The sequence below is a fragment of the Artibeus jamaicensis genome, unplaced genomic scaffold (genome assembly GCF_021234435.1).
Source record: "Artibeus jamaicensis isolate MK-2021 breed Jamaican fruit bat unplaced genomic scaffold, CSHL_Jam_final scaffold_1964, whole genome shotgun sequence".
NCBI classification, from domain to species: Eukaryota; Metazoa; Chordata; class Mammalia; order Chiroptera; family Phyllostomidae; genus Artibeus; species Artibeus jamaicensis.
The window spans coordinates 71,884,590-71,910,383 of NW_026522030.1; the positions used below are offsets into that span (position 1 = coordinate 71,884,590).

At 38.3% G+C, this 25,794-nt stretch overlaps 1 protein-coding gene across 1 annotated transcript in view; it reads left to right on the plus strand.

Moving 5' to 3' along the window:
- Window positions 1–25,794, plus strand: part of ZNF169 (zinc finger protein 169) — a 79,243-nt gene that overhangs the window by 36,800 nt on the left and 16,649 nt on the right. Inside the window, 3 exon segments of the mRNA XM_053656558.1 lie at window positions 2,841–2,931; window positions 2,934–2,966; window positions 3,450–3,545. Coding sequence (XP_053512533.1) covers window positions 2,841–2,931; window positions 2,934–2,966; window positions 3,450–3,545 — 220 coding nt within the window.

The window sequence follows — 25,794 nt, forward strand, 5'->3', positions numbered from 1 at the left end:
TCATAAATGGGTGTTGTACCTTATCAAAAGCTTTTTCCGCATCTATTGATATGATCATGTGATTTTTGTCTTTGCTTTTTATTATGTGGTGTATTACATTTACTGATTTGCGAATATTGAACCATCCTTGCATCCCTGGGATGAATCCCACTTGGTCATGGTGTATGATCTTTTTAATGTATTGTTGGGTGCGATTTGACAATATTTTGTTCAGGATTTTAGCGTCTATGTTTATCAGCGATATTGGCCTGAAGTTTTCTTTCGTTGTTGTGTCTTTATCTCGTTTTGTAATTAGGATGATGCTGGCTTCATAAAAAGAGTTTGGGAGTCTTCCATCCTTTTGGATTTTTTGGAATAGTCTGTGAAGAAAAGGGGTTAGCTCTTCCTTAAATGCTTTATAGAATTCTCTTGTGAATCCATCTGGTCCAGGGCTTTTGTGTGACAGGAGTTTTTTGATTACTGCTCCAATTTCTTCTGCTTCTGTTGGTCTGTTCAGGCTTTCTGCTTCTTCACTGAGTTTTGGAAGATTATATTTTTCTAGAAATGTGTCCATTTCACCTAGATTTTCAAATTTCTTCACATACTGTTCATAGTAATTTCTTACAATTCCTTCTATTTCTGTGGTGTCAGTTGTAATTTCTCCTTTTTCATTTCTGATTGTGTTTATTTGGGTCCTCTCCTTTTCTTGATGAGCCAACTGAAAGGCTTGTCTATTTTGTTTATCTTTTCAAAGAACCAACTCCTGGATTCATTGATCCTTAGGATTATGCTTTTAGTCTCTATATCATTTAGTTCTGCTCTAATCTTGGTTATTTCCTTCCTTGTGCTTGCTCTGGGCTGTCTTTGTTGTTGTTCCTGGAGTTCTTGCAGGCATAGGGTTAGGTTGCTTGTTTGAAATGTTTCTATCTTCTTTAGGTAGGCCTGTATTGCTATAAACTTCCCTCTCAGGACTGCCTTCACTGTGTCCCATAAGTTTTGGGTTGTTGTGAGTTCATTTTCATTTGTTTCCTGAAACGTTTTGATTTCTTCCCTAATTTCATTCTTGACCCATTCATTGTTGAATAGCATGGTATTCAATCTTCATGATTTTGAGTGTTTTGGGTTTTTTCCTTTGGGGTTGGTTTCCAGTTTCAGTCCCTTGTGGTCAGAGAAAATGCTTGGTATGATTTCAATTTTCTTGAATTTTTTGAGGCTCATTTTGTGTCCTATCATGTGGTCTATCTTTGAAAATGTTCCATGTGCGTTTGAAAAGAATGTGTGTTTAGCTTCTGTGGGATGAAGGGCTCTATATATATCAGTTAAGTCCATTTCCTCTAGGGTGTTGTTCAATGCCACAATAGCTTTATTGTTCTTTTGTTTGGAAGATCTGTCCATTTTTGAAAGTGGGGTGTTAAAATCCCCCAGTAATTGTGTTGCTGTCAATATCTTTCTTGAAGTCCTCTAAGATTTTCTTTATAGATTTGGGTGCTCCTCTGTCGGGTGTATATATATATATATATATATATATATATATATATATATATATATATTTACAATGTTTATGTCCTCTTGGTGGATTCTTCCCTTGAGTATTATGAGGTGACCTTCTGGGTCTCTTTTTATTGCCCTTTTTTTGAAGTCTATTTTGTCAGATATGAGTATTGCTTCCCCAGTTTTTTTTCCTTACCATTTGCTTGGAAATTTTGTTTCTAGTCCTTCACTTTTAGTCTGTGTAGGTCTTTTGTCCTGAGGTGGGTCTCTTGTAGGCAGCAAATGTGTGGGTCTTGCTTTCTTATCCATTCACCTATTCTATGTCTTTTGATTGGAGCTTAATCCATTTATGTTTAATGTTATTATTGATAGGTACTTATTCATTGCCATTTTTGTACCTGTGTTCCTCTCTGTCTCTCTCTTTTCATTCCTTTCCTTAAAGCAGTCCTTTTAGATTTTCTTGCAGAGCTGGTTTGGTGGAGGCATATTCTTTTACTTTTAGATTTCTTTTGTCTTGGAAGCTCTTTATTTGGCCTTCTATCTTGATTGAGAGCCTTGCTGGGTAAAGTAGCCTTGGTTGCAGGCTTCTGGTTCTCATTACTTGGAATATTTCTTGCCATTCTCTTTTTGCTTGAAGTGTTTCCATTGAGAAATCAGTAGCTAACGTTATTGGGGCTCCCTTGTATGTTTTCTCCCTTGCTGCCTTTAAGGTTCTCTTTTTGTGTTTAGAATTTTTGCCATTTTAATGATGATCTTTCTTGAAGTGGGACTCTTTGAGTTTCTCTTGATTGGGACTCTTTGTGATTCCTGGATTTGTGTGACTTTTTCTCTCATCAAATTGGGGAAGTTTTCCATCATTACTTTTTCATATAGGTTTTCTATCCCTTGTTCTTCGAGTTCATGGATTTAAAGAGCCAACATAGTGAAGATGTCAGTTCTCCCCTAATTGGTATTTGTGTTTAATGCAGATATTCTCAAAATCAGCAGTTTTTGGTTGCTATGAACAAGATTTTTCTACAATTTATAGGGAAGGGCACATGTCCTAGAATGTGCCTTTGCACATGTCCCACTGCACAATGAAAGATACAGTGGGAGGAATAAGCCTAGCTAATTTCGAGGCCTACTATATAGCTACAGTCATCAAAATTGTTTTTCAACAGTGCCATAACATAGAGATCAACAAAGCAAAAGAAGGAACTCCTAAATAGACTTAGTAGTAATATGGACAAGGGATGTATAGTGTTGAACACATGGCTTCAGGTTTCAGGTTAAAGTAGGATCAATGGATGTCATCTATGCCAGCCTCTTTGCTGCCATCTTATTGCTGGATGTGGCTGGTTCTTGGTTGAGCAGGGATGTTTCTGTTACAGGCATTAATGGCCTTCAGAGATGTAGCTGTAACCTTCACCAAGAAGGAGTGGAAACTACTAAGTCCTTCCCAGAAGATCCTGTATCGGGATGTATCTTGGAGAACTACAGCCACTTGGTGTCATTGGGTAAGGACAGCCCTTGCAAGGTCTTGGACTCTGCCTGTGAACATTTCAAGATTTATGCAGTAGCTGCCATGCTTTTGGCTGAGAGAGAAAAATACTTTCCCTGTACCCCCAGAATGTCTGGATTCTATAGATTTAAAAATACTGAAGTTGTTCACGTATGTGTATGTGGTGTCTTTCTGCATTTCGTTCCATGAAATCATTGTATTCCCAGGCCTCTTTCAAGCCCCAGCCCTTTCTCTCAAGAATTGTGTTTAAAATGGGGAAATATTTGTATTCACTCAAGCACAGTTTAGAATCAGTGTACTACCTTCAAGTCCAGGATTACCCCTTTCCTTAGTCATTCTTTGTTAGCCTTCAGAGAACTTTTGCCCTCTTCTGGATTATTGCATTCCCCAACTAACTCTGAGTCCTGTGATAGCCTTTTAATCCACTAACCCCAAGAGGGTTTAATTCACTAGCTTTGGTTTCTTTTCCTGTAACTAGGAATTGCCTTTTCTAAACCAAAACTCATCACACAGCTGGAGCAAGGGGATGAGCCCTGCAGAGAGGAAAGCGAATGTCTTCTGGACCTTTGTCCAGGTGAGAGGGAAGCACCAGGCAGACAACAAGACAGGCCAGTGAGGCACTCAGCAGGTGATGAAGGAGAAGCAACTATGAAGTCCTGGGTGGGTGGAACTCTTCTCCAGGCCTTCCATGCCATCTTGCTTACTGCAGAGAGGGCCTCCCTGACACACTGCCCTCCTCCACCAGAGAGCCTCGCTCCACTCACTTGGTGTTTTCATCCAGCATGTCTAGGATCTTCCTATTCTTGGTTTTTCTGGGGGATTTGACGTTCAACTTGGCAGTTTGCCCTCTGAACCTAAATCATTGGCACTGCTATAGACTCTGTCCAATTTTTCTTCTTAACCTGTTAACATTTCTGTATATCAGTTTTAACCCATAAATTTCCATAACTTTTGTTTTTTATGTATGGTGGATTTTTAAAAATTACAATACTTTATAATTATGCAGTGAATGCCAGTGTGCCTTCCCAATATCATTTAAAATGCTGTAAATCCACACAACAGCCCTGTACCTTTTCTGGTTGTATTTTGCCCCTCCACTCTGCCCTGAGAATCCAGTTTCTGCATTAGTATTTCCATGACCACCTTCATCCTTTTTATCCATTTGATGGTTCTTCAGCCATATATGGCAGCGATTTTCAACCACTGTGCTGCAAGAGTTTTTAAAACATGCCTTACCTGACTGTTTAGTGAGGAGCACTGACCTCTTTTCCCTCACATTGTCAAATGAAAAAATGACAACAGCCAACACAGGAACAGTTGTGTAGTGTGACTGAATCAAAATTGTATCTATTTTTTTGTGTCAGATCAGCAAAACATATATTTTTGGTATGCCACAGAATTTTAGTAATTACGTTATGTGTGCCATGATATGAAAAAGGCTAAAAATGGCTGATGTAGAGTGTTTGTTTTGCATGTTTGCAAACTTCTCTGTACATAGTATCATAATGTACATAACCTTCTGGAATGTGCCTTTTTACCAACTTTCTGTGAGATTCATGTAACAATGTACAGGTTTAGTTTATACTTTTTAAAGCTGTTACATGATTCCATTATATGAATATTTCTATTTTAATATACTTGAAGTATCAACCCCCTTCTTTTGGAGATTTCAGTTATTGCTAATTTTTAGCTATTAAATAATGTTGCAATATATTATAAAAGTTTCTCTAGAGGCCTAGTACCCATACCCAGGAGCATGGTAGCTTGTTCATAGGCATGAGTGGCCTCAACTGATGAGGCTGTAACTGATGAGGCTGTGCCACATTGTGTTCTGAAGCTATTATGCCACTTTTCACTCCAGCAGCAGTGATGAGAGCTCTGTGTCTTCCACATCCTCACCAGCACAACCTACTGTCAGACCTAGTTTTTCACCCATGCACTCGTTCCATGCACTCGTTCTGTATTGATATCTGAAGGGGTTTACTTTTTTTTATTTATTTATCTTTAGAGAGGAAGAGAAGGAGAGAAGGAGAGAAATATCAGTGTATGGTTGCCTCTCATGGGTCCCCTTCTGGGAACTGGCCTGCAACCCAGGCATGTGCCCTAACTGGGAATCGAACCGCGATCATGTGGTTCACAGGCTCATGCTCAATCCACTGAGCTACACCAGCCAGGGCAGAAGGGGTTTACTTTCCAAGGTAGCATGAGTATCTTTTCCTATGTTGATTTGCCATTGGTGTTTCTTCTTCCGTAATGTAACTATTCAAGGTGTTTCTCTCCTTTATATTTGGGATGGTTCTTTCTGTTATTGATTTGTACACATTCCATATAAATTCTGGGAACATTATAAATCTTTAATCCAACTGGAATTAATTTTATGTGAATGTTGGTAGGTAAGGATAAATTTTTTCACGATTTATCTTTTTCCTTTTTTATTTTCAATATTCTTATTTTTGTTATTTTGATGCTTATAAATACAAGTATACATTGAAAATTGAACTTTACAGAAAATTCACTGCTTTTGCCTGTTTTATAAAACAAATTTTATATGAGCTATAATTATAGTATAATAGAAAAATATGTTATTTGGTACAGTAGTAGTTAAGGGATAATAAGGTATGTTATCAAAGTATAATAAGCAAAATATATATTTTTTTCTTTTTAAAATATATTTTATTAATTATGCCATTACAGTTGTTCTATATCCCCCCTTCATTCCCCTCCATCCTGCACACCCGCTCCCCACCATTCCCCCCCACTTTAGTTTATGACCACATGTCTCAAGTTCTTTAGATTCTATATTTCTCATACTATTCTTGCCCTCCCCCTATCTATTTTCTACCTACCATCTATGCTACTTATGTTCTGTACCTTCTCCCCCCTTCTCCTTCTCCCACTCCCCTGTTGCTAACCCTCCATGTGATCTTCATTTCTATGGTTCTGCTCCTGATCTAGCTGTCCTCTTAGTTTGCTTTTGTTTTAGGTGTGGTTGTTAATAACTGTGAGTTTGCTGTCCTTTCACTATTCATCTTTTTTTTTAAAGATTTTATTTATTTATCTTTAGAGGGGAAAGGAAGGAGAGAGGGAGAGAACTGGCCTGCAACCCAGGCATGTGCCCTGACTGGGAATCGAACCGTGGTTGCTTGGTTCCCAGGCCCGCGCTCAATCCACTGAGCTACACCAGCCAAGGCCACTGTTCATCTTTTTTATCTTCTTTTTCTTAGGTAAGTCCCTTTAACATTTCATATAATAAGGGCTTGGTGATGATGAACTTCTTGAATTTGATCTTATTTGAGAAGCACTTTATCTGTCCTTCCATTCTAAATGAAAGTTTTGCTGGATAGAATAATCTTGGTTGTAGGTCTTTGGATCTCATGACTTGGAATACCTCTTTCTAGTCCCTTCTTGCCTGTAGGATCTCTTTTGAGAAATCTGCTGACAGTCTGATGGGAACTCCTTTGTAGGTGACTGTCCCCTTATCTCTTGCTGCTTCTAGAATTCTCTCCTTCATTTTAATCTTGGCTAATGTAATTATGATGTGCCTTGGTGTGTTTCTTCTTGGATCCAACTTCTTTGGGACTCTCTTAGCTTCCTGGACTTCCTGGAAGTCTATTTCCTTTGCCAGATTGAGGAAATTCTGCTTTATTATTTGTTCAAATAAGTTTTCCACTGGTGGCTGTTCCTTTCCCCCTTCTGGTACCCCTATAATTCAGATGTTGGAGCGTTTAAAGATGTCCTGGAGGTTTCTAAGTCTCTTCTCATTTTTTTGAATTCTTGTTTCTTCATATTTTCCTGTTTGGCCATTATTTTCTTCCTTCTGGTTCACTCCCTTGATTTGAGTCCCAGTTTCCTCTTCATCACTATTGGTTTCCTGTGCAATTCCCTTCATTTCAATTAGTTTAGCCTTCATATGTTCTTCTAATTTGTGACTATAATCAACCAGTTCTGTGAGTATCCTGATCACCAGTGTTTTGAACTGTGTATCTGAAAGTTTTGCTATTTCTTCATCGCTTAGATTTATAGGCTCTGGGGCTTTGAGATCTTCTTGAGCCATTTTTGGTCTGTTCGCGCCCGTTAATTATGAGGAGTGGAGCCATAGGTGTTCACCAGGGCAGGGTCGTTGAGGTCGCTGAGTTGTGACGCTCTATGTGGGGGCGGGTCAGAGCCGGGAAATGGAGGCCCCCTCTGCTGCCTCTCACAGCTGGGGCCTGCTAGGTCCAGTCGTCTCACTGCCCACTCTCTTGTTGCTCTATCTGCGCACGAATGCGGGACCACAGTCAACCCACTGCCCTGCACCCTCACTGGGTACACCGGTCACTCACTGGGTCACTCACTGGGTCACTCACTGAGTCCCTCACTGGGTCCGCTTGTTGCAACCCCACGCCTGGGATCTGTGCACCTGAGTCCATCTGACTGAGTTTTTCTGTGCAACCCTGTTCCACCAGCTGCTGGCATCGCCCCTCTTACTGGTCAGGCTGAAGAATTTGTTGTTATCAGACTTCAGAAAAGTTCAATTTTCTGTGTTCTGGTTGTGTTTTCTGTTGCTAATATTTTGTTGTCTCTAAACTTGGTTGTGGGAAAAAGCATGGCATCTCCACCTATGCCTCCATCTTGGCGGAAGTCCTAATAAGCAAAATATATTGAAAGTATAAAATTTGATAAGCTCTGATCAAATTTTATACAGCCATCAAACTGTCACCACAATCCAAAAAGCTAAATGTACCTATCACTCCAAAGTTCCTTTGTGCCTCACTGTCCTCTCTCTCCTCCCCATACCCAGGCAACCACTGATCCACTTTTTATCATTATACATGTTTGTATTTTCTGGAATTCTTATGAATTGAACCATACAGAGTGCATAGTGGATTCTTTCACTCAACATAATTACTTTGAATTTCATCCATAGTGTTGTGTAGAGATCAATAGATCATTTCTTTTTATTGCCACCTTGTTCATTTTATAGATATCACAGTTTATTTAACTATTCCTATTGAAAGACTTTGAAAGTTCTGACAAACACAAATAAAGCCTGTGTGAATAAATCATGACAAGTCTTTGTGTGGACATACACTTTTTTCTTGGTGGGGTGGGCAAATTCTTGAGATTGGAATGGTTGATTTGTATAGTACATCATGTTTAACTTCTTACTAACTGCACAAACTATTTTCCAAAGTGGTGTACTCTTTCACATTCCACCAGTAGTGTATGAGAGTTCCAGATCTTTGTCAACACTTGGTATTATTTTAATGACATTCTCATAAGCGGAGTAGTGGCATCTTACTGTGGTTTTACTTGACATTTTCTTAATGACTGATGATGAGGATCTTTTCATGTGCTTAGTTGCCATCTGTATATCTTCTTTGGTGAAATATCTTCTCAAATCTCTTACCCATTTAATAAATTAGTTTCTTTTTATTATTGAATTTTGAATGTTCTTCATGTATTCTTTATAGAAGTCCATTATCAGATATTTGATTTACATATATTTACTCTGTGGCTTGTGTTTTATTCTCTTAATAGTGTCTTTCAAACAGGAAGTCCAAGTTTCAATTTTTTTTCCTCTCATGAAGCTCACTTTTGGTGATATATTTAAGTAATCTTTGCCTAAAGTAAGTTCTAAAAGATTTTCACATATATTTTTTCTTTTTAAAAGTTTTATTACTTTTATTTTACATTTAGGTCTATAATCTATTTTGAGTAAATTTTTCTTCTAGGTACCAGGTCTGAATTTAAGTACATTTTTTTTTGCATCAAAATACCCATTTTTTCCAGCACTGTTTATTTGAAAGACAACCATTTCTTAACTGATGGGCTTATGCACCTTTGTGGCAAATTAGTTGACTTTATGTGTATGGGTGTATATCTGGATTCTATTTTTTTCCACTCCTTTCTTTGTATATCTTGATGCCAGTACCACATATTCTTAATTATTGTGGCTTTATAAGAAGTGTAGAATTTAGTGTCAATACCTCAACATTTTTTCTTTTTTCTCAAGTTGCTCCCATTATTTGAGACTCTTTGCATTTCCAAATGGATTTCAGGATTTGTTTGGTAATTTTTACCAAAAAAAAAAAAGCCTGCTGGGATTTTGATTGGGATTGGGTTGAATCTATGTCAATTTGTGGAGAATTTACTTGTGTCATCTAATACATGAACACAGACTATCACTTCAATTTTATGGGAATTGAGATTTCTGTGAGTATTGTTTTGTAGTTTTTAAACTTCTTTTAGAATTATCGTTAGCTATCAGAGAGATGCAAATTAAAACCACAATGAGATACCACTTCACACCAGTCAGGATGGCTATAATAGACAAAGCAACAAACAACAAATGTTGGAGAGGGTGTGGGGAAAAGGGGACCTTAGTTCACTGTTGGTGGGATTGCAGACTGGTACAACCATTATGGAAAACAGTATGGAATTTTCTCAGAAAAATAAAAATTGACCTGCCTTTTGACCCAGCAATTCCACTGCTAGGATTATACCCCAAGAATCCTAAAACATCAATTTCAAAGAACCTATGCACCACAATGTTCATAGCAGCACAATTTACAATAGCCAAGAGTTGGAAGCAACCTAGGTGCCCATCAGTAAATGAATGGATCAAAAAATTGTGGTACATATACACCATGGAATTCTATGCAGCAGAGAGAAAGAAGGAGCTACTACCCTTTGCAACAACATGGATGGAACTGGAAAGCATTATGCTGAGTGAAATAGGCCAGGCATTGAAGGACAAATACCATATGATCTCACCTTTGACAGGAAGCTAAAGAATAAAACAAACAAGCAAACAGAATAAAAACAAAGACGCTGAAATAGAGAACAAGTGGGCAGCGACCAGAGGGGAGAGGGAAGGGAACTTAAGGGGAAAAAGGGGGAGGGATTTTGAGGAACAAGTATGAAAGACACAGAGTTGAGGACTGGGGGTGGGGGGGGGAATGGGAGGGAGGGGGGAGACCGGGCGGGGGGGGGGGGGGGGAAGGGAAAAAAATGTACTTGAAAAGTAACTAAATAAAAAAAAAAATAGAATTACCCCTCTGTTTTTCATATTTTGATGCTATTTAGACTACTTTAAAATTTCTCTTTTTAATTGTTTGCTGATAGTACACAGAAATACAGTTTATGTATGATGATGTTATCTCTGGTAAACGTGCAAAACTTATTTGTTAGTCCTTGTAGCTTTTGCAAGGGCAGATTCTACAAGATTTTTGACTTAGACAATCTTGTTATTTGTGAGTAAGTATATAGATTCCTTCTTTATTTCCTTTCAGTATATCTATAATTTCTTTTTCTTGCCTACTTGCACAGGTAGGAATATCTAGTGCAATGATGTATTTAAATGGTGAGAATGGACATCCTTTCCTTGTTCCTTATGTTATGAGGAATGCTTTCTTCCTCAGTGTAAGTTTTATAGCTGCCCTTTATCAGCCTGGCAAACTCTCCTAGACCTTTTTTTTTAATTTAATTAATTTTATTTAGTTATTTTTCAAGTACAGTTTTTTGTCTATTTTTCCCATCCCAGCCTCCCCCGCCCCTTGCTCCCCACCTCTCTCCCATTTCCACCCCCCTTAGTTCTCGTCCCTGTGTCCTTCCTATTTGTTCCTAGACCTTTTTCGTTTTGTTTTGTTTTGTTTTAATATTAAATTTTATTTAGTTACTTTTCAAGTACATTTTTTTTATCTATTTCTCCCATCCCACCCCACCCCCCTGCCCGGTCTCCCCCCTCCTTCCCATCCCCCCCCCAGTCCTCATCTCTGTGTCTTTCATACTTGTTCCTCAAAATCCCTCCTCCTTTTTCCCCTTAAGTTCCCTTCCCTCTCCCCTCTGGTCGCTGCCCACTTGTTCTCTATTTCAGTGTCTTTGTTTTTATTCTGTTTGCTTGTTTGTTTTATTCTTTAGCTTCCTGTCAAAGGTGAGATCATATGGTATTTGTCCTTCAGCACCTGGCCTATTTCACTCAGCATAATGCTTTCCAGTTCCATCCATGTTGTTGCAAAAGGTAGTAGCTCCTTCTTTCTCTCTGCTGCATAGAATTCCATTGTGTATATGTACCACAATTTTTTGATCCTTACATTTACTGATGGGCACCTAGGTTGCTTCCAACTCTTGGCTATTGTAAATTGTGCTGCTATGAACATTGTGGTGCATAGGTTCTTTGAAATTGATGTTTTAGGATTCTTGGGGTATAATCCTAGCAGTGGAATTGCTGGGTCAAAAGGCAGGTCAATTTTTATTTTTCTGAGAAAATTGCATACTGTTTTCCATAATGGTTGTACCAGTCTGCAATCCCACCAACAGTGAACTAAGGTCTCCTTTTCCCCACACCCTCTCCAACATTTGTTGTTTGTTGCTTTGTCTATTATAGCCATCCTGACTGGTGTAAAGTGGTATCTCATTGTGATTTTAATTTGCATCTCTCTGATAGCTAATGATATTGAGCATCTCTTCATGTGTCTCTGGATATTCTGTATGTCCTCTTTAGAGAAGTGTCTGTTCAAGTCCTTTTCCCATTTTTTAATTGGGTTCGATGTCTTCCTAGAGTGGAGTCGTGTAAGTTCTTTGTATATTTTGGAGATTAAACCTTTGTCTGAGGTATCATTGGCAAATATGTTTTCCCATACAGTTGGTTGTCTTTTTAATTTAATACTGTTTTCTTTAGCCATGCAGAAGCTTTTTATTTTGATGAGATCCCATTTGTTTATTCTTTCCTTTATATTCCTTGCTCTAGGGGACATATCCGTAAAAATGTTGCTGCGTGGAATATCTGAGATTTTCTTGCCAATGTTCTCCTCTAGGACTTTAATGGTGTCATGGCTTATATTTAAGTCTTTTATCCACCTTGAATTTATTTTGGTGTATGGTGTAAGTTGGTGCTCAAGTTTCATTTTTTTGCACGTAGCTGTCCAGTTCTCCCAACACCTAGACCTTTTTTGATGAGAGTTTTTATTGGGACTGGATTTTGGACTTTTGTAAAATGTGTTTGTGGCATCTTTTGAGATGATCATGTTTTTATATTTTTAGTGTTTTAATTTAGTGAATTACATTGATTTTTTCTTGTTAAACCAGCCATGTATTCCTGTTAATATAATGCACTGACCTTATTCAGATTTGTTTTACCTTCACTCATATATGCATTTGATTAGTTCTATGAAAATTTTCCATTTATATTCATGTAACTGCCAATAGATTTAAAGATAGAGTTTTATTAAAAGGATCCCTTGTGTTACCGTTTTATACCCATAGCCAACTCTCCCTTCCTCTGTTCCTCTGGCAACCACTAACTTGTTCTCTGTCTCTATAATTGTCATTTCAAGAATGTTACATGTTACCTTTGGGACTGTTTCTTTCATTCATCATTAACTTTCTTTAGATTCATCCAAATTGTTGCATGTATCAATATTTCCTTCCTTTAATTGCTGAGTAGTATTCTGTGGTATGAATGTACTAGTTTGTTAAACCTTTCACCCACTGAAGGACATTTGGCTGATTTATAGTTATAAACATTTGTGTACAAGTTTGTATGTGAACATAAGGTTTTTATTTCTGGTATAAATGCCCAAGAGTGCAGTTGTAGTTTCACATGGTAAATACATGTTTAGTTTTGTAAAAAACATGTGCCATGAACATTTCTAGAACACCTATACCACTTTACATTCCTACCAGCAAGTATTTGAAAGATCTAGTTTCTTTGTATTCTTGCTGGTATTTGGTGTTAGCACTATTTTTTATTTTGGCCATTCTGACAGATTTTTCTGGCAATATCTCCTTGATTGGTAAGAGTGCTGTGTTTAGTGCAAGTAGTTCCTCTTGGGGAGAACTGGGTAGCTGAGCATACCTGAATAAGTGTAGTGTATCAAGGCTTTACTCTCCTTGGAAAAGAGACTGGTGTTCTCTGGGGAGGTAAAGAGCTTATGAGGCCCTGTTCATGGGTGGCTACTGCTGTCATTTTGTGGACTTCATGTCATGTCCTTAGCATCTGCTCATTTTTTTCAAACAACCTCTACCCCTCAGAGTGGTTGGTAGGAATGAGTGTGTGTTAAAATCTGATCTGACCACCAAATGCTTTTGGCAAAGGTGATATAACAAGTGTTAAGGGGAAAGGGATATTCTTCTGTGTTGGCTCAAAGGGTGGTTGGCAGGCAGGGACGTATGACTCAGGTCCAGGGCATCCATTTGAGCATCTCCACACATTGCCATTTAAGAGGGCCAGTTCCTGGCAGTTCATCTCAGCTAAGTGGGCCCCATGAAAGGTAGTTGACCCCAGGAGTAATGGGGCATGCATATAATTGCCTAGAATTATTTTTTCTTGTTAGGTGGTATTTACTTACAGAAAATGTGATTCTCAAGTGTATTAGTCCATGATTTCAAGTAACTCATGTACCTCCATAACCCAAACTTTATCAAAATACAGATTGTTACTGTCATCCTATCAGATAGTTTCCTAGTGGTGCGTCCCAGTAAACTCCCACCCTTGTCCCACAGAGTTACCCTGATCTGATTTTATTTCACTGTATATTAGCTTTCTCTGCTGTACAGTTTTGCATAAATGGGATCATAAAATACATACTCCTTTGTAGACAGCTTCTTTCATTTAATGTAAAGATTTTAAGTTTCATCCATGTTGTCGCATACATATCAGTAATCTGTTTATTTTTAATGCCCAGTAGCCTCCAACTGTTTATATATGTTCCTTGATAGACACCTTGGTGGCTTGCAGTTATTTTGAAAAAGCTGCTATTAATAATATCCATATACTAGGTTTTTGTTTGTTAAATGTGTGTTTTTATTTCCTTTATAGTAATACCTAGGGTATATGTTGAATGTAATGGTTTCCTAGTCTTGATGTAACAAATTACCACCAATTGAAAGGCTTAAAACAACAGAAATATATTCTCACAGTTCAGAAACCAGAGGTCCAAAATCAACCTGTTGGTAGGGTTGCCTCTTTCCGGCACTTCTGAGAGAGAATATGTTCATTCTCCTAGCTTTCAGAAGTTGCTGGCATTTCCTAGCATCCGTTGGCTTGGAACTGCACATTCCAATCTCTGACTCTGGTTACACAGTCTTCTTTTTATGTGTCTCTCTATCCAAATCTCCCTCTCCTTGTAAGAATACCAGTCATTATATTAAGGTTCACCCTAATCCAGTAAGACCTTATCTGATATTGATTGCACCTGCAAAGATTTAATTTCAAAATAAGGTCACATTCATGTGTTCCAGGTAGACATGAGTTTTAGTGGAGTGCTATTCAACCCAGTACACTAGGTCAATAGGTAACTGTATGTGTAGTTATAAGAAGTGACTGGCCCATTTGCAGAGCAGTTGTACCATTTTTTTTAATTTCCATGAACAACATACGAGAGTTCTTACTGCTTTACATTATCCCTGATAGTTTTCAATTTATCTCTGGTGATGGATGTCTAGTGGCATTTCATGTGGTTTTTATTTTCATTTCCCTAGTGGTTAACAAAATTGAGTACTTTCTATGTGCTTTTTGATCATTCACAGATAGATATTATATACCTGCTTCATGAAGTATCCCTTCAAATCTTTTTTCTGTTTTTTATTGCATCGTTTTTCTTTTTATTATTAATCCTGGATATCTGTCCTTTGTCATGTGTACATTTTGCAAATGTTTACTCTGATACTTCCATTTTTTAATAAATTGAGGTGACATTGATTAATAAGATTATATAGATTTCAAGTGTACATTTCTATGATACATGATCTGTATATTGCATTGTGTGCCCACCACCCAAAGTTAAATCATATTCCATCACCATATAGTCAGCTCCCTTTACCTTTTTCTAAACTCCCACCTCCCTTCCCTCTGGTAACCACCATGCTGTTGTCTTTGTCTTGAGTTTCAGTTTTACATCCCACATCAGGGCAAGCATATGATTCTTAACTTTTTCTGTTTGACCCCTTTTTGTTAGCATGATAACGTTAGAGTTCATCCATATTGTCACAAATGGCAGTATTGTATATCTTCTTACTGCTAACTAGTATTCCATAGTATAGTATACCACATCTTCTTTATCCAATCATCTATCAAATGACACTGTAGGAACTCCTACTTTCTTTCTGCTGCGTAGTATTCCATTGTGTAAATGTACCATAGTTTTTTTTATTGTAATCTCAAAGCTCACTTTTCTTTTTTTTTAAGATTTTATTTTTATTTGTATTTAGAGAGAGAGGAAGGGAAGGAGAGAAACATCAATGTGTGGTTGCCTATTGTGTGCTCCCAAGTGGGACCTGGTCTGCATCCCAGGCATGTGCCCTGACTGGAAGTTGAACCAGCGACACTTTGGTTCGTAGCCCATACTCAATCCACTGAGCTACGCCAGCCAGGGCTTTGTACCATAGTTTTTTGATCCACTCATTTGCTGATGGGCATTTAGGTTGCTTCCAGCACTTGGCTATTATAAATTGTGCTGCTATGAACATTGAGCTGCATAGGTTCTTTTGGATTGGTGATTCAGGGTTCTTAGGATAAGATCCCAGCAGTGGAATTGCTGGGTCAAAAGGCAGATCCATTTTTAGTTTTCTGAGAAAATTCCATACTGTTTTCCATAGTGGTTGTACCAGTCTGCAATCCCACCAACAGTGAACTAGGGTCCACTTTTCTCCACAACCTCTCCAACACTTGTTGTTTGTTGCTTTGTTTATGTTGGCCATTCTGACCGGTGTGAAGTTGTATGTGATTTTGGTTTTAATTTACATCTCTCTAATGGCTAGTGATGCCTCTGGGCCATCTGCAAGTCCTCCTTAGAGAAGTGTATGTTCAAGTCTTTTGCCCATTTTTTCCAATGGGTTTTTTGTCTTCCTAGAGTGGAGTTGTGTGAGTTCTTTATATATTTTGGAGATCAAACCCTTGTCCAAGATATCATTGGCAAATATGTTTTCCCATATGGTTGGCTCTCTTTTCATTTTAATGATATTTTCTTTGGCCATGCAGAAGGTTTTTAATTTGTAAGGTCCTATTAGTTTATTCTTTCTTTCATGTCCCTTGCTTTAGCAGACATACCAGTAAAGATATTGCTGCATAGAATGTCTGAGATTTTCCTACCTATGTTTTCTTTCATGACTTTTATGGTGTCATGGCTTATATTTAAGTCTTTTATGCACCTTGAATTTATTTTTGTGTATGGTGTGAGTTAGTGCTTGAGTTTCATTTTTTTACATGTAGCTGTCCAGGTCTCCCAACATCATATGTTGAAGAGGCTATCTTTACTCCATTTTATGCTGCTGCCACCTTTGTCAAATATTAATTGACCATAGAGACATGAGTTTATTTCTGGGCACTCTACTCTGTTCCATTGGCCTATGTGTCTGTTCTTATGTCAGTATCAGGCTGATTTGATTACTGTGGTCTTATAATACAGTTTGATATCAGGTATTGTGATCCCTTCTACTTTGTTCTTCTTTCTCAAAATTGCTACAGCTATTCGGGGTTGTTTATGGTTCCATATAAATTTTTGAAATGTTCTATATCTGTGAAATATATCATGGTACTTTATAGAGATTGTGTTGAATCTATAAATTGCTTTGGGTAGTATAGACATTTTGATGATGTTAATTCTTCCAATCCATGAACATGCTGTAGGCTTCATTGTGTTTGTGTCTTCTTTAATTTGTTTCTTCAGCGTCGTGTAGTTTTCTGAGTACAGGTCTTTTACCTCCTTGGTTAGGTTTATTCCTAGGTACTGTACTTTTATTATTGTTATACCAAATGGGATTTTTTCCTAATTTCTGTTTTTGATATTTCATTGCTACTGTACAAAAATGCACATTTTTGAATTTCTGAATATTGACATTGTATCTTGCTGTTTTGCCAAGTTCGTTTGTTAGGTCCAGTACTTTTTCAGGTGGAGTCTGTAGGATTTTCTATGTCTACTCTCATGTCATCTGCAAACAAGGACAATTTTGCTTCCTCCTTTCCAATTTGGATGCCTTTTATTTCTTTTTCTTGTCTGATTGCTGTGGTTAGGATTTTCAGTACTGTGGTGAATAAGAGTGGTGAAAAAGGACATCCTTGTCTTGTTCCTGATCATAGTGGGAAAGTTTTAATTTTTTGTCCATTGAGTATGACATTGGCTGTAGGTCTCTCATACATGGCCTTTGTTATGTTGAGGAATGCTCCCTCTATTCCCACTTTGCTGAGGGTTTTTTTTATCACAAATGGGTGCTGTGCCTTATCAAACGCTTTTTCCACATGTATTGATATGATCATGTGATTATTGTCTTTGTTTTTTTTATGTGATGTATTACATTTATTGATTTGCAAATATTGTATCATTCCTGAATCCTTAGGATGAATCCCACTTGATCATGGTAATGATCTTTTTAATGTATTGTTGGATGCAGTTTGCCAGTATTTTGTTGAAGATTTTAGCATCTATTTCATCAGCAATATTGGCCTGAAGTTTTCTTTTTTTGTTGTATCTTTATCTGATTTTGGGATTGTCTTTATCTGGTTTAAGGATAATGTTGGCTTCATAAAAAGAGTTTGGGAGTCTTCAGTCTTCTAGGATTTTTGTGATAGTCTGTGTAGGATATGGGTTAGTTCATCCTTAAATGCTTTGTAAAATTCTCCTGTGAAATCATCTGGACCAAGGCTTTTCTGTGTCAGGAGATTTTTGATTACTGCTTCAATTTCATCCTCTGTTATTGGTGTGTTTAGGCTTTCTGCTCCTTCTTCATTGACTTTTGGAAGATTATATTTTTCTAGAAATGTGTCCATTTCACCTAGGTTTTCAGATTTCTTGGCATATAGTTCTTATCTTTGTTGAATGTATTTGTTGATGTTTTGTTTTGAAAGATGTATCCATTTTTGACAGTGGGGTGTTAAAATCTCCTACTATTATTGTGTTGCTGTCAATATCTTTCTTAAAGTCCTCTAAGATTTCTTTATGTATTTGGGTGCTCCTCTGTTGGATATATATATATATATATATATGCAATTCAGAAATTGTATTCTTCATATATATATATATTTACAATGTTTATGTCTTCTTGGTGGATTCTTCCTTTGAGTATTATGAAGTGACCTTCTGGGTCTCTTTTCATGGCCCTTGTTTTGGAGTCTATTTTGTCTGATATGAGTATTGCTACCCCGGCTTTTTTCCCCTGTCTGTTTGCCTGGAATATTTGTTTTCAGCCCTTCACTTTCAGACTGTGTAGATCTTTTGTTCTGAGGAGGGTTTCTTGTGGGTAGCATATATATGGGCCATGCTTTCTTCTCCATTCAGCTATTCTATGTCTTTCGATTAGAATATTTAATCCATTTACATTTAAGGTTATTATTGGTAGGTACTTATTCATTGCCTTTTTTGTACACATGTTCCTCTCTCTCTCTTTTTTCTTTTTCCTTTTCTTAAAGCAGACCCTTTAGCATCTCTCACAGAGCTGGTTTGGAGGAGGTGTATTCTTTTTGACTTCTTTTGCCTGGGAAGCTCCTTATTTGGCCTTCCATTTTATTTGAAAGCCTTGCTGGATAGAGTAGTGTTGGTTGCAGACCTTTGGTTTTCATTACTTGGAATATTTCTTGCTATTCTCTTCTGGCTTAGAGTATTTCCATTGAGAAGTCAGCTGCTAGCCTTATCAGGGCTCCCTTCTATGTTACTTCCTGTTCCTCCTTTCTTGCCTTTCATATTCTCTTTGTCTTGGAATTTTGCCATTTTAATTATGATCTGTCTTGAAGTGGGCCTTTGGGTTCCTCTTAATTGGGACTCTCTGTGTTTCCTGGATTTGTGTGACTTTTTCTCTCATCAAATTAGAGAAGTTTTCCATCATTACTTTTTCAACAGGTTTTCTATCCTTTACACTTCTTCTCCTTCTGGTATCCCAATTATACAGATATTATTACATTTCATGCTGTCTTGCAGTTCCCTTAACACCTCTTCATTCTTTCTGAGTCTGTTTTCCTTTTCTTGCTCTTTCTGGTTGTTTTTTTTTTCTGCTTTGTGCTGCAGCTTGCTGATTTGATCCTCTGCTTTATCTAGCCTGCTTTTGATTTCTTCTACAGTGTTCTGCAATTCAGAAATTGTATTCTTCATTTCCTCTTGGCCCCTGTTGATAGTTTCTATTTCCTTTTGCATGTTGATATAGTTTGCAGTGAGTTCATTGTAGTTTCCCTGTAGTTTTTGGTAATTCTCTTTGAGCTAATTGAGCTTTGTTATAACCGTTGCTTTGAACTCAGTATCTGAGAGTTGACTTGCTTGTATTTCATTTAGCATTCTTTCTGAGGCTTCCTCCTTTCCCTTGTTTTGGGGTTTATTTCTTTGTTTTCCCATTGTTTGTGAGACTCTTCTTGTTAGCCTTTGCTACTTAAATTGATATGTTTTGACTCACTGGGTTTAGGTGTGAACCATGGTAGGATACCTGTGATGTTTAGTGGTGCAATCTCCTTGATCTGAACTTGCTGTTCCTGGGCTGTCATTTATGTCGGCCCCCTGGATGTTTGGGTTTTAATTGTTTTTGGGTCTTCCTTTGGTGATTCCTTCCCTCCAGCTGGTTGACTGAGTGTCACTTCACCCAGCACGTTTTGTATGCTGTTGTGTGACTGCTAGCAGGTTGTGTTGAAGCTGGTTCTTCTGTCTGTCCACATTTTGAGGTTTCTCTTTCGCTATTGTTTAGTTGTTTGTTCTGGGTAATTTCTCCACCATTTAGTTGTAATTCCACATTGGTTCTGGGTGGAAGTTAGTGTAGCTTCCACTCACTCCTTCAACTTCTTTTGTTATTATCTGTTGGTGATTCCTTTGTTGGTGGGTTGTCTCTTCCAGCAGGTATACAGGTGTTTACAGCTCCCACCTACTCTTTTATGTGATCAGTTGCAGGGGAAAGGCAAAATGGATTAAGACAGTGGGAATATATTCTATGGATTTAAAGTACCAACCTGTGGAGAAAAGTTGGGAGATTTTTTTGGATATGTATAGTGGTAACCGTGATATTTTACCCAACTAGCCACTTTTCAGAAAGGGTGGAAAAAAGATAAGCCTCTTTTTAGAGGGGAGAAGGATTGTGAGTTGGATCCAGAAAACAGCGAGCTTGTGGGAGGTCAGATTATAAGATATAATGAGAGTAAAGAATAGAAAATAGGTGTAGTGTGTGAGAGAACAGAATTAACCACTACAGTAATAAATTTCTGGAAGACAGTGAAATGGGCTAAGATCCTGGTCCTGTATAGTATGTGACATTGTATGGAACAACAGTTATTTACAATAATACTGGAACAACAGTGGTGTGGCAGAATCTATGTGATCTGAATAACAAGAATAGGAAGTACACGACCTAGAGTAGTGTGCTGGTCGAACACAAGTCAAGTGAAAGAAGGTAAATTAAAAATATAAGCCCTGGCTGGTGTAGTGCAGTGGGTTGAGTGTGGGCCTGCAAATCAAAGGATTGCAGTTTGATTCCCAGTCAGGGCACATGCCTGGATTGCATGCCGGTTCCCAGCAGGGGATGCACAAGAGGCAACCATACATTGATATTTTTCTCCCTCTCTCCTTCCCTGCCCCTCTAAAGATAAATAAATAAAATCTTTAAAAATATATACTGTGTGAAAGAGAACAAGCAAAATCAAACAATGTAATTAAACAAATAAGATGAAGAATAATAAACAAAAAAAAGAGAAATAAAAAGAATACTAATAAAATAAAATAAGTAAAAATAATGAAAAATAATAATACAAATAATCAGTAACTTCCCAGTTTTTTTGAATAACAAAGTGAAATTTGTCTCAGTTTCTCAGTTGTTGTGAATATCCTTCTTTGCTTCTGACTCTGGTCCTTTCACAGCCCCAGGTCTTATTGTCTCATTTGTGGGGCGGGGGGGGGGGGGAGAAAAGAGAAAAATAAAAAAAGAAAGGAAGGGAGGGTGGGGAGGAGGGAGGGATGGAGAGAGAGAGAGAGAGGGAATGGAAAGGAAAGGAGAAAAGAGAAAGGAAGAAAGGAAGAAAAGAAGAAAGAGCTTCCTGCTGGTTTTAAACTGGCCAAGCAAGTTCTGCTAGTCTTCCTGCTGCAGCAGTCTGCAGGTAGTTGGGTTTTGCTTTTCCCCCTTCCTGTGGTTTTGGGAGGATGGGAGTCAGCTCTGGGCACCACTCTTCATGTTGCCCAGCTTCCAGCCCAATTGGTCAGTTTGTTTCTGGGCCCCCAGTGTCCCCCTGCACCAGGCCTATGCCTTCAGTCCACCGTTGTTGTTCTTGAGGTGCACCAGTTAGAGGCAACTCACACACTACCTTCTCTCTCTTTGCTGTCCTAGGTGCTAGGGACTCGAAAAAATTTCTTCAGTGTAGTGTGGCTCCCCCACTGACTTAAGTCTTTCTGAGCAGTGCTAACTTCCTGAACCCTGTTGCTGAAATACGCTGAAGGTGCCTCCTCTTCCTCTTAGTGAGCCTGTCCCACCTTGTAGGGTGGGAGAGCTGCAGTGACTGCTTATGTGTCTAGGGGTGCATGCCCCTGGGGAGAAGGTTGTGGGTGTGCAGCCTTCACTGCTGTGGCTTTGGGTGTAGGGATGCAGCCATGAGGCTGGCTGGGCTGGTCTGGACTGGACATGTGCCTCATGGGCAGTGGTCATGGCCGTGCAGTTTCTGCTGGTGGGGCAGCAGCACAGCCATAGGGCAGCAGGGTCAGGCATGCACTGACTCCCAGACAGGCACTTTCTGCTGGGGCGGGGGTGGTGGGAAGGTAGGGGTGCAGCTCTGGCTGTGGCATCAGGGATGGGCCCATGGCCAAGGTTGCATGGCTGTGGGGGCACAGCTGTGGGAGGCGGGGGTGGCTGCTGTGGGAGAACTCCCTGAACAGCCAGGGAGAGCCTCCCTTTTTTTTTCTCTCTCTCTCTGTACAAATTCCTCCTGTTCAAGTTGCAACTCCAAACAAGTGCCCGGCCTCTTTCACAGCCCAACTTTCCAGCCAGACCAAACACTATGGTGGTCAGGGTCCATCACAACCCACCTCCCCTCCGTTCTCCAGGTGTCACGCAGCTCCCCAGTTTCTCTGGTCCAACCATCATCCACAGTCTCAGCGGGTGGATACCACCCCTATGCATTTGCCACTTTGTCTTTATTCCCCCCAGCAACATCAAGTACCCAGGTTCATCCTGATGCTGCTCTATCCTCTCTATTTGGCAGGGGAGGGAGCCATTGAACTGGCTTTCTTCTAAGAATCCTGCAGCAGGCCCGGCAGGTGCAGGGCTGGAGGCTGCAGCTGCCCTGGTATCTGCACTAGTCCCAGGGACCTTACCATTACAAAGCAATCTCCTTACCAAGTTTTCAACGTCCTCTACAGTTTTGGCGAACAATCTTTATATACGCTGGAATACCGTTGGCTGTTCAGTCTGCTCCTCAGAAGATCAGCTAGATGTTCCACGTGTGCACAGAGGTAAGTGACTCTGCTCCCACCTATCTCGCCACCATCTTATAACCTGGTTTCTTTCAGACTTCATTGTGTGTTTTTTAATCTCTTAATAATGCTTTGCAGTTTTCAGTATATAGGTCTTTCACATCCTTTCTTAAGTTTATTAATAGTTATTATATATTTTTAGTTGCAATTGTAAAAGGGATTATCATTTTTCCTTTCTTTTTCTGAACTTTCATTGTTAGTATATTAGAAAAGCAGTGGATTTTTGTACACTAATTTTGTATTTTGCAACTTTAGATATTTGTTGATTGTTTCCAATAATTTTTTGGTGGAGTCTTTATGATTTTCTATATGTAGAATCATATGAGCTGCAAAAATTGACCCTCATATATTTTCACTGCCAATTTGGATGTCCTTTTTTTCTTCTTTTTTTTTTATTTGATTGTTGTTCAAGTATAGTTTTCTCTTTTTTACTCTCATCCCAGCCCACTCCCCAGTTCTCCCCACCTTCCTCCCATTTCCACCCCCTTAGTTGTTGTCCATGTGTCCTTTATATTAGTTCCTGTAAATCCTTCCCTTTTTCCCCTGAAATTGCCTCCCCTCTCCCCTGTGGTCCCTGTCAGCCTGTTCTCTATTTCAGTGTCTCATTATATTTTGCTTGCTTATTTGTTTTGTTGTTTAGCTTCCTGTTAAAGGTGACATCATATGATAATTGTCTTTCACTGCCTGGGTTATTTCACTCAACACAATGCTTCTCAGTTCCATCCATGCTGTTGCAAATGGTAGGAGCTCCTTTTTTTCTCCTGCATGAAATTCCATTGTGTAAATGTACCATAGTGGGGGTCCATTCATTTAGTGATGGGCACTTAGGTTGCTTCCAACACTTGGATATTGTAAATTGTGCTGCTATGAACATTAGGGTGCATAGGTTATTTTGGGTTGGTGTTTCAGGGTTCTTAGGGTATAATCCTAGCAGTGGAATTGCTGGGTCAAAAGGCAGGTCCATTATTAGTTTTCTGAGAAAATTCCATAGTGTTTTCCATAGTGGTTGTATCAGTCTGCAGTCCCACCCACAGTGAACTAGGGTCTCCTTTTCTCCACAACCTCTCCAACATTTGTTTGTTGCTTTGTTTATGATGGCCATTCTGACTGGTGTAAAGTGGTATCTCACTGTGGTTTTAATTTGCATCTCTCTGATAACTAGGGTTACTGAGCATCTTTTCATGTGTTTTTGTATCTTCTGTATGTCCTCCTTGGAGAAATGTCTGTTCAAGTCCTTTGCCCACTTTTTAATTGGGTTGCTTGTCTTGTTGGAGTGGAGTCATGTAAATTCTTTGTATATTTTGGAGACTAAAACCTTATCTGAGGTATCATTGGCAAATACGTTTTCCCATATAGTTGGTTCTCTTTTTGTTTTAATACTGTTTTCTTTAGCCGTGCAAAAGCTTTTAATTTTGATGAGATCCCATTTGTATATTCTTTATGTCCCTTGCTCTAGGGGACATATCAGTAAAAATGTTGCTGCATGAAATATCTGAGATTTTCTTGCCAATGTTCTCCTCTAGGACTTTAATGGTGTCTGGCTTACATTTAAGTCTTTATCCACCTTGAATTTATTTTTGTGTATGGTGTAAGTTGCTCAAGTTTCATTTTTTTGTACATACCTGTCCAGTTCTCCCAATACCATTTGTTGAAGAGGCTATTTTTAGCCCATTTTATGTTGCTACCCCCTTTGTTGAATATTAATTTACTGTAGAGACTTAGGTTTATTTCTGGGCTCTCTGTTCTGCTCCATTGGTCTATGTGCCTGTTTTTATGCTAGTACCAGGTTGTTTTGATGATGGTGGCCTTGTAATACAGTTTGGTATCAGGTATTGTGATCCCTCCTACTTTGTTCTTCTTTCTCAAAATTGCAGCTGCTATTAGGGGTTGTTTATGGTGCCATATAAATTTTTGAAGTATTTGTTCTATGTCTGTGAAGTATGTCATTGGTACTTTAATAAGTATTGCATTGAATGTGTAAATTGCTTTGGGTAGTATGGACATTTTGATGATGTTAATTCTTCCAATCCATGAACATGGTGTGTTTCCATTTGTTTGTGTCTTCCTTGATTTCTTTCTTCATTGTTATGTAGTATTCTGCATACAAGTCTTTTACCTCCTTGGTTAAGTTTATTCCTAGGTATTTTATTTTTATTTTTGCTATATCAGATGGGATTCTTTTCTTGATTTCTGCTTCTGCTGTTTCATTGTTAGTATACAAAAATGCCTTTGATTTCTGGATATTGACTTTGTAACCTGCTGTTTTATCAAATTCATTTATTAGTTTGAGCAGTTTTTGGGTAGAGTCTATAGGATTTTCCATGTACATATCATGTCATCTGCAAACAGTGACAGTTTTGTTTCCTCCTTTCCTATTTGGATGCCTTTTATTTCCTTTTCTTGTCTGATCACTGTGCCTAAAACTTCCAATATTATATTGAATAGAAGTGGTGAAAGTGGACAACCTTGTCTTGTTCCTGATCTTAATAGAAAAGATTTTAGTTTTTGACCATTGAGTATGAAGTTGGCTGTAGGTCTCCCATATATGGCCTTTATTATATTGAGGAATGCTCCCTCTATTCCCACTTTGCTGAGTGTTTTTATCATGAATGGGTGTTGTACCTTATCAAAAGCTTTTTCCTCATCTATTGATATGATCATGTGATTTTTGTCTTTGCTTTTTATTATGTGGTGTATTACATTTACTGATTTGTGAATATTGAACCATCCTTGCATCCCTGGGATGAATCCCACTTGGTCATGGTGTATGATCTTTTTAATGTATTGTTGGATATGATTTGCCAATATTTTGTTGAGGATTTTAGCATCTATGATCATCAGCAATATTAGCCTGAAGTTTTCTTTCTTTGTTGTGTCTATCTGGTTTTGACATTAGTATGATGCTGGCTTCATAAAAAGAGTTTGGGAATCTTCCATTCTTTTTGACTTTTTGGAATAGTCTGTGAATGATTGTGTTAGCTCTTCCTCAAATGCTTTGTAGAATTCTCCTGTGAAACCATCTGGTCCAGGGCTTTTGTGTGATAGGAGTTTTTTTATTACTGCTTCAATTTTATTTGCTCTTGTTGGTCTGTTCAGGCTTTCTGCTTCTTCATTGAGTTTTGGAAGATTATATTTTTCTAGATATTTGTCCATTTCACCCAAGTTTTCAAATTTCTTGGCATACAGTTCTTCATAGTAATTTCTTACAGTCTTTTGTATTTCTGCAGTGTCAAGTTGTAATTTCTCCTCTTTCATTTCCGATTGTGTTTATTTGGGTCCTCTTTCTTCTTTTTCTTCATGAGCCTACTTAATGGCTTGTTGATTTTGTTTATCTTTTCAAAAAAACAGCTTCTGAATTCCTTGATCCTTAGAATTGTGCTTTTAGTCTCTATGTCATTTAATTCTGCTCTGATCTTGTTT